At 36.5% G+C, this 10000-nt stretch overlaps 1 protein-coding gene across 2 annotated transcripts in view; it reads left to right on the top strand.

Moving 5' to 3' along the window:
• Positions 1 to 823: 823 nt before the first annotated feature.
• Positions 824 to 10000, top strand: part of LOC138000746 (serine/threonine-protein phosphatase with EF-hands 2-like) — a 39293-nt gene continuing 30116 nt past the window's right edge. Inside the window, exons 1-4 of one of the 2 annotated variants that reach the window (XM_068847375.1) lie at positions 824 to 1454; positions 1740 to 1867; positions 9007 to 9049; positions 9183 to 9224. In XM_068847375.1, the coding sequence (XP_068703476.1) occupies positions 1379 to 1454; positions 1740 to 1867; positions 9007 to 9049; positions 9183 to 9224 (289 nt within the window). In that variant the 5' untranslated portion in view covers positions 824 to 1378. Of the gene's footprint in view, positions 1455 to 1739; positions 1868 to 9006; positions 9050 to 9182; positions 9225 to 10000 lie in introns of those variants that run through there. The other variant, XM_068847376.1, reaches the window with a different exon arrangement.

A 10000-nucleotide genomic window follows, 5' to 3' on the forward strand; every position in this document is an offset into this window, starting at 1 on the left:
TAATAAAGACCTCACGTGTTTTATAGCTGTTAGCGACTTCGGCGCCTAAAAAGAAAATCATTTGAAACCTGACACTTCCGGTTCAATTTTCCCCACCCCACGCAGGCGAAGGTCAAATTCCCCACTCCCCGGGGGCAGAAAATTGTCAAATGCCTGGGGTTTGCCCGGGGAGGGGATGTTGAAGATTCGATTTGATCGGCGCATTATTTCCGATCGAATTTGTGTTTCAAAAATACCGAATTGTAATTGTAATTTTCCGTTCTCACAAGTTCAGATTACTGTAATTCTTCTGTTGCCATTAAATCCTGAAAATCCAAGCCTGTTCTTCTTGATTGCCCGAAATTCTTTTTATCGCCGGTTCACATTCCAAGTTTTTGGCTTATTTCATTGAACGGTTTCGATTTTATTTTTTTGTTGCGTGACAGTCTATTAATACTGGGCACGAAGTTTCTGTCAATGTTTTAGTACAATATTCCTGTTTTGTGTAATTAGCATTTGCATCTTTTGTTAAAATCTGTCGTTTCATGTATGAACTAGTAGTAAACGTTTCTGTTTTCATACCCTTTGAGACAATGTTTCAGTTTGTTTCTAGGAAACCCGATTTGAAAGATAAACATTGATTTGGAATTTGACACGGATTTAGAAACTCAATCCTAATCCGATCTCCTTAAGTGCTCGATTTTCATCACGCGAGAACTGTTTGTTGTAGTTTATAGGGTTGAAAATAATATTTTCCTCGAAAGTATGACTTGGAACATTTGTCGCTCTATTTGAAACCGGGCTAAGTGTTTGTGTATACTACTCGTTGTTTCCTAGCAACATCATGCATATAAATTTGACATGAAAGTTTACCGAAATGGAAAATTGCTTTTCATTTGCTAGCATGATTGCTTGATGAATCGTCGTTTTTTCGCTTGTTAACGAAATTTGATTTAAAAGACTCCTCAAGTGGATTCGACTTTAGTAAGCTTATCTTTAAAAAGTGTATTCTTCACCTTATTCTGCTAGACCTCTGTAGTCTGTTTACTCAAGATCAGGACGGTTCCTCGAAGGACTTGCCAAATTTGTCGAGTACGCGTAAATGGACTGCAAAGAGGACGCTGTATAAAACTAAACGTCACTCCGCAGTCTAATAAACATCATCGGTGTCTATTTCGCGTCGATCACTTTGGAATGTTTAATTTGCGTGATTCTCCTGCTATACTTGTAGGACATATTGAACCTTCATCTTAAACATGTGGACTGTCAAACCGATGTTGTTGACTTCCTTATCTACTTCCATTTTCGATCGCTATGGAAGCTCTCGCAGCAACTGTCTGGAAAGAAATAAGACAGTAAGCGAAAATTAAATCGTGTTTCTGCCGAACGCGAGCGAATTATGGGATGCGCTGCTTCAGTTGAAGATTCAGCGGAGGAAACCTCGCAGAGCTTTCTGTTAGGGAAGTCTGAGAAAGGTTTGTTAAATTTAAAGAGAAAGATTTTATCAACCAGTTAATATTACAAACACGTTTTTACAAAGCAATCTGGTATTCTAATAAACGTGGCCCTGTTGACTCTATACTGAAGTTAGACAATGCAAAATTGCACTCTGGCACAAACGAGAATTGGTTAAGTTGTCGAGTATTCTGAAGTCGATTGGAAAGCGTTTTCTTAGCATAAGTTAAGCTGTATTTGCATTGATATTCACGTTGTTAGGTTGATCGCTTGTTGATTGTTTGAATTTTCATTTACATTTGCAGCCCTACGATCGGCAATTTTAATTCAACGTTGGTTTCGACGTTGCCAAGCCCGTCTTGAAGCCCGGCGGAGATGTACTTGGAAAATATTCCAAAGCATCGAATACGCCGGTGAACAGGATCAATTAAAGGTACTTCTTCGTTTCCCTTTCTCGAACTCAGCGAAGATATAATTTCCCTAAAATCGAGGTTTGAATTCACGGTCGAATGCCCAGTCGGTTTTTTTAGTTTTGTTTAAAAGTTGGCGCTTCCGGGACTATTTCATTGATCGTCAGTTCAGTATCTTTCCTGTGCTTAAAATGTTTGGAAACTCGCTAAAAGCTCTTCAAGGTTGTTGTGGCATGCAATTTGTGTACACTGAATGAATAGCTTTTACCTTTGTGACAAGTTGATATAAATTAACTCACACCACTATTTTTCACGTTTTGTTTTGATTGAGGGCAGTGTTAAATATTTTTAATATAAGCACTTTATTCAGCCTTTGACACTGATCTAAGGTAATAATCGATCAGCAGAGCTCAGTTTTGTTCGGGAAATCGAAGAATAACTCGATAAAAACTTTGATTGTTCGTTTTAAGACCCCGTCTACACGTATCGAGATATTTTTTAATCCGCAATTTTAATCCGGATTCAAAATATTCCCACCCACAGCGGGATTCAAGTCGAATTTGCCGTCCACACGTATCCGGATTCATTCTAGTACTTAGGACTCCTCAAGGAATAATAAGGCACAATTGCAGTGTTCTGCACACATGTGATAATACTTGAAATAAGTCCAAGAAGTAAAGAAATAATATTGCCCTCGGTAGCCATCTTGATGAATTGATTTCGCGGTATGGAACAGGGCTTGATCTTTTTACGGTATGTCATCCGGATAAAAAAGTTCCGGCTTTAGCCTCCACACCGTGTTCCGGATTCATGGCGGATTAAAAAATATCCACTCTGGAGAGCATGTACAAAAAGTTCCAGATTGGCCAGTTAATTCGCCAGATAGGTGAGGAAGGAAGGCATATCCAAAAAGAAAAAGTTGTGGATTTAAAAATATCCGGATAAGTGTGGAAGGGACCTATATCAATTCTCAAGTTATCGTCAAGCGATGACAAATTTTAGAGCAAGTTAATTCCCCAATATCTGTTTACAGCTGTAATATGACAGCTATTTCTTTTAATTTTTGGGTTAGTTAATTGTTTTTAAATGCACTGACACTGCAATTTAATTTGACTATTTTCACCACTCAGGGCAAAAATTTTGGCTTGATCGAACAGAAAGAGAGTGTACCTTGGTTAATAGCTGTTGTGAATTTGTGAAATGCAGTGTCTGTATGATACATCAACAGCCTTCTCAGTATAATATTTTTTTTTGTAGAGAGATATATTAGGGAGTTATCAGCAGGTGGCATGAAATGGTGGCATGTGTAAAATAATACAGAACACTGGCAGATGCTTTAGCAATTAAGTTGTCACACCCTTCTTTATTAATTTTGAAGGCTAAAAATTAGGCAATGGTATGAGTTCAGAAAACAATAATATCTAAGAATTTTTCCAGTTAAGCATTAAATAAATTTATCCCTCATTACTGTTTAATTACACTTAGGGTTGTTGGAAGGGGGAGTTACAATCATATGGAAGTTTACATGCAAATTGTTCACTGCACCTTACGCAGGGGAGGGTTTTAAATACAGAACTGCTGTTAACCAGCTGATATGTTTTGCCTTTTTGTGTGCAATGAAAGATGTGAAATGTATAAAGAATTACAACTTTTCTATGAAATGGTGTTTTTAGAAATTATTTTTGCCCTCAGGTGTCTTATAGTTAATAAGCTAATGTTAAATGAATGAAATGTTTTCTTTCTTGAATAATGCTGGCAAGATGCAAAAAAATATAATATTGAAGTTTTACTTTAAGCATATGAATGATTGGTGTTGAATTAAGTGAATGTATTTACTATATATGCTTCATAGATTAGTTGGTGGAGCATTGCACTGGCAGAGGTGCATGGGCTCAAATCCCACATCCATATTACCCATGGAGATTCATCAGGGTCCAGCCTTTAAATCTTGTAGCCTACTTTTGAAGCATAGTACAAAATGTAATGGCTTAGAAATAGAGAAATGACATGATAAGTTGTAGCAAGAGCAATTAGCCCTCAGGCAGAGGGATTTGGGGAGGGGATTGGTTCCCAATTAACATGTGATCTCTATAGAATTCATTCATTTATGTAGTAAATCATCTTTGATCAGTGTGGCAATGAATCCCCAGATTACTTTTAAAGAATTTTTTTGATGTGGAATGGAAACTGTTGTGCTTTGTGCTTGTGCTGATTACGGGGTTGCCAAACCCAGGCGGAATCTGCGCTTCATTTCTCTGTATATTTCTTTTCCTTTTCCTTGTCATGAAAAGTCTTTCCTGTCCCTCCCCTGCTAAGTAGTGTCTTTGTGTGTAGAGTCTTCTGCATGTATGTTTGGTAAGTTTGAGGGGGTACTATACTACAAATGCATAGATTTTATTCGAAGGACACAGCAGAATATTGGCGTTTTAGTGGATCTTTAAAAAAAATATACCCTTATGGAGCTCAATTATGGAAAGTCAATTGGATAAACAAGACAGGTGGTGGAAAATAAATATCTCGAATCTTCAAAGCAATAAGTAATGGTCTGAGACAACAATTGCACGTTTCGCCGTTGGATATCACAAAGTGAGCTTTGTTTCTAATGTTATTTGGGTAACTGTGATGTTATTGACGAGACTGAAACCAAATGGCAAATTCTGTATGGGTTTAATTAAAAGGAATTGAATCTTGAATGCCTCACATTGTTTACTGACATCACATCTCAGTTGTCTGGCAATATTAATTTACATTTATTTTGTACTCAACTCTGCACAGTCTTCGGGTAAAAAAAAATTAGAAAATGTGGCAGTGAAGAATTATTTGAAAGAAAGCTTGCTGTCTCTTTTGTGCTTCATTTTTCACGGTCAAGGTTCTTCTGAAAAGGGTTTTAAGATCCTGAACTGTGAGACTGAAATTTATTTAACTGCTGTTGTTTCTTGTTTGCACACACGCAATTAAAATAGCAAGGGTTTTTTGCCGCTAATAGTAAATATTTTGTTTGTTTCAATACATTTTACGCTGGGAAAAGTTTTTGTGACATTTTTCATCCAAGTGAACACCCAAAAATAAACCTTTTTAATGACCTTTAAGTGGAATATTTTTTTGTAATTTAATATTGTCTGTCCAAAATTTGCACAAGAAGCTTGAAATAAACATTGGCACTTGCCACAGGAAATTTAGTCACTGATTTACCTTTTCGCCAAGTTTCCATTAATATTTTATTATCTGTGCTGTTATCGGTGAAGTTGAGGTTTTAAACCTTTGCAAAAACCGTGAACGGCATTGGATCAGAGAAGATCGTGATCAGTCAAAATTGATTCAAAAAATAGTATTGATGAAAGTCAAGTAGACTATTGCACTACTGATAAAACCTGCGAAAATGTATTTTTTAACACATGATTGTGTACATTTTTCGAGTTGTATACCAGAGACGGAATCAAACACCTTGAGTAGTCTGTGTTTACAATTTTCTGGCTATTTATAATTTTATTTATTTGTACTCAACTCTGCACAGTCTTCTGGTAGAAAACAATTTGAAAATTGACTAATTTTTGTTAGTCAAAAATTATTTGAAACAAAGAATGTTGTCCATTTTTTCTTAATTATTGAAAGAAATGGTTTTTCAGTGAAGGGATTGATCAACATTGTTCCAGAGAAGAGTCCGGTCTCGGTCAATAACCCGACAAAGAAGGCTTCCCGACCCGACAGATGAAATATAAATATTCACTTTAGTTAAATATTACAACAAAATTAAAAACGAAAGACGTAAGTTTCTTGGCTAAAAAGTACGTTGTTTAACTCTAAAAGCGGTGATGAACAATATAACATTCCTCATTCATTTTAAACAAGAATTTTGACACAAGGTGATTATGTGCACCATTGTGGTTGCCTAACATGTGATTAATTTCCTCCTTCTAACAGAACCTCGTGTCCTTCCCCAGGAATAGGCCACTTGCACTAAGAGGTCACGTGACCAATGCTTCCCTTAAACAGTGAGTTGTAATCTTGCTGTTGCCAAAAATTGACAGAACACATAAAAAGTATCTTACACGCGAAATTTGAGAGGAAACGCATTTAAGGGAGAAATTTTATGGTACTTTGATTTTTCAACAAAGTAGCATGATTTGTCTTGGCCGCCATGTTGGAGGGCATACTCTTGCCCTCCAACATGGCGGCCAAAACTACATTTTGCTTATATCTTGTTAAATGTTTGATAGTTGAGTTCAGTTGTGCCATAAACGTTACCACATCATCTTTTCAACATTTTCCTTGAAGTTCAAGTGCAAAATTTGTGTCAGAAAGCGGTAATTCATAATTTTAAAAAACTAAGTTTTGGTCACGTGACCAGCTACGACTTTCTCATTTTAAGCAAATGATGCGGGTTTGAAAAACCAAACCACTATTATTTTGTTTAAGAGATGACCCACAAAAGTGTTTCGAAGGCAAAATCATGTAACTTTCATTTTCATAAAAACGATGTCACATGACCTCTTAGTGCAAGTGGCCTATTTTAGTGTTTTTATGATCGAGTGTCATTAATCTTTTATTGATAATTCGAAATTCAGAGTTTTGTATAAAAACTATGTTATTTTTTCTTCATCTGGCTTTTGGCTTATTGCCTTTTACTGTTATCGTGTAGCATGAAAATTTTGCAGAACTTGTATTTTGCGGATTGGCGATTGGCAAGGTTTGCGGGAACTAATTTTTGCCGTTTTCTTTTCAAGCAGCAAGACTATTTTCAACTTCTACTACTGGTTGGTAAAAAACCCTTCAACCATTATTGAGAACATGAAAAAAATGTGGCATCCTGGAGGCCTTAGAAAATGGTTAACATGACCTTTTGATTGACTGTTTTGAGTTCGTTTCTTATGCCCCAGAGACTGGAAAGTATTGACTTAACCTTTTGTGTAACGTTTTGTTTGTAGCAAGCTCCAGTTGCTTTTTCTCAATACAAAAATCAAACTAAACGATCTTTTTGACCCCACTACATGTATGTGGATTAACAGCCTCCTTTGTAAAAGTCTAAAGAATACAAAAGGGCCTAAAATCATCCTTTTAAATCATATTATTATACATTGGTGTCACCAGCTCGATTTTGATTGGCTATAAGCATGCAGCTAATTCTTGCTTGCTCTGTTTCTCTTACGTCATACCTACAAACAATAGATTTTATATATGTAGAATTGACGTCATACCTACAGACAATAGTTTTATGCATGCAGAAGTGACGTCACCTGACACACTAACCAGCAGTTTGATCAGTTTTGTCATGGCGGAGCTCAGCTCAGCAATATGCATAATAAAACAATTATTGAATTCGGTTTTCGTATGTTAGCGATCATCATCAAGGCCTCAGTTTGTGTTATCCGCCTCAGCCTTCGGCTTCAGCAGATAACACAAACTTTGGCCTTGATAATTATTGCTAACATGTTCAACCTCATCCAATAATTGTTAATTGTTAGTTAGCTGTAGGCAATCTGGTGACGCCTAGGACTGGACTGAGCAACTAGCCTCAAACTTCCAGATTTCGCTCTGCAATTATATACAAGGAATACAATGACATAAAAAATGCTTTGAGGAGAGCAAGAACAAAAACATTAGCGAGCTTTCAAAAGTCCACAATTTGAGCTTTAAAGATTTGTTCAAAACCCTTCTTGCGTCAAATCACGTAAATGTACATTGCAATGAAATATCCTATCTTGCAAACTGTCAGATAACATTGAATAACTCTTTGGGTTTCTCCTCGATTTTAGGACGATATCCTTGTCTTTATCAAGAAATCTTTCAGTATTTTTTTTCAGAATAATGCAGCAAATTTGTTTACTTTGCATCCCATGTAATGTTCAGTTCTTGAATAAAATATTACTACACAGTACACTGAGAGTAGTCTTTAAGTTGTTTTTGGTTACTTTCGACTGGTGGTCCTCAAAAGTTGAACAGTTTTTTGACCATGTGCAGCATGTCGCGAATGTTTGTGTTTAAATTGTTGAAGAAATGATCAACAGTGTTCTATTGTATTTAAAAACATGAGGCATAGCTGAGTGCTTTTAAACTTGATAAAACACAGCTATTTGAACAGCGTCAGCTGATTCTTGGGTAATTGTGAAGAAGAGCTCCCCAAAAAACCTGTCGGCCGACTGTCGGTCAACTGTCGGCTGACAGTTGACCGACAGGTTACCAACAGTCTACCGACAACTAACCAACAGGTTACCGCATGTTAAGAAAAAAGAAAAATTGTGGTAAAAATGAGCAGTTAACGTGACATAACATTCCGTAATGGTGATGTATGACTCGACAGACTTCACCTACTTACCGATTGACGGCAAAGTTGAAAGTATGTAAAATACTGTTATCAGTTGTTATCAGATGCATAAAAAACTACATAAAAATTCGAGAGGGACTGGAACATAGTTTACCTTTCCAACATGGCAAAAAGAAATGTCGAAGCTGCAGTTGCGTAAATTCTCTGGTTAGTTTCGGTTTAGATCAAAACTAAGAAGAAAGGGCTATTCTTGTCAATGTATTACACATTTTGGATGTTGTATCAAGCGAAAACCGAGAGAAAACATTCAGGTTTGTGTAAACATTTTACCGACAAGCTACCAACAGGTTACCGACATGTTACCAACAGTCGGCCGACAGGTAGCCTATATTTCAGGCAAAATCTGTTGGCCGTCTGTCAGCCGACAAACGGCCGACAGGTTGCCGACTGTTGGTCGACAGATGGCCGACAGTTGGCGGACAGGTTTTTTTGGGTAGTCTTCTTCACAATTACCGATTCTTGGAATTTCATGTCACCCTAAAAGATGCATGAAAAGTAAAAGATCTGTGTAATGGTCCCTAACTAATGAACATATCTCATTTTGCACATTTTAAAATTACTACTGGGGAGCAAGAACATTAATTTATGTAAGAGAAGATTTGAAGTGTATCACTCAGTCAAATGGAATATGTTTGTTGTTAATTTTAACATCACAAAGCACTTTTTGAAACAAAAATCTTAGCATTAGTCTTGAGAATAGTTAATAACATAGGCATTTGCAACACTGCATAGAACATCATCTGGCAATGTTTTCATGTCTGTTCACATAATTTATTCTCTTTAGATCAAAAATAAATAATTATTTTTATTTAATTAATATTGATTTTTCTTCTCTTGCAGCTGTTTAATTTCTTCAACGATATGCTCACTCATGTTAATGATGGTAAGCTTCAAATTGAAAATGACTTGTTGCCTGCGTGTTTGATATCATCCTTCTTCTTCTTTTCTCTGCAGGACCCAGCCTTTCTCAATTCTTCCTTAAGATTTGATATGACTAAATTTTTATTTTTTAACAGGTGACAACAGAGGTGCAGGCATTATGAGACATGGCTCTGCAAGTGAGTGCAATATTCTTTGTCTGAGTTGATTGCACCTACAATCTTAGACATTTCAAATGGAAAATGAAGACCACCCCTCCCCCCAATTTCAATCATGAAAAAATGGCAGGCGTCAACTTGCATGCAGATTCATCATTGATTTTGGGAGGGGGGGGGGGGGACTAATTTCTCAATTTATTTGTCCAAGATTGTAGGCCTGGTACACTAACTTGTGCTCTCCAGGGCTTGAAATAATTTCTGGGCTTGCGCCCGTCAACGTGTCCAGTCAAATCTGTTTTTGCTCAGACAAGACCCAATTTTGTCTGGACAAATATGCATTATCATTTATGTACATCATAACTCTTAAAAAGTGTTTCTCCCCCTAACCATGATGCTTAAATATCAAGCAAGTACATTTACTGAGCTTTAATTATTGTATTATTGTGGAAGCAGCCTCACAATCAGTGCAGGAGGCATGGAACGCACGGCACAGCCACAATGCTTCGTAAAATCGAAAAAGCACTTGTAATATTACACTTGTGCTTCCCACTATCACTACATATTGCTTCTACGATTCAAATTTAAAGCGTTCGAAAGTTATGAAGCTGAATAGAAGGTTATCATCAAGCTGATTCTTATGTGATAACATGATGAACTCAACATTTATATAAAATTTTCATAAATGCAATTCCTTTCATTGTGTTTTAATAGAGAAACTTGAGTGTTTGTTTCAGTGTATGTATATGAATAGTTATTTCAGTACTGTTATCTGACCTTCACACATGAAATGCAACACA

The sequence above is a fragment of the Montipora foliosa genome, chromosome 4 (genome assembly GCF_036669935.1).
Source record: "Montipora foliosa isolate CH-2021 chromosome 4, ASM3666993v2, whole genome shotgun sequence".
Lineage (NCBI taxonomy): Eukaryota > Metazoa > Cnidaria > Anthozoa > Scleractinia > Acroporidae > Montipora > Montipora foliosa.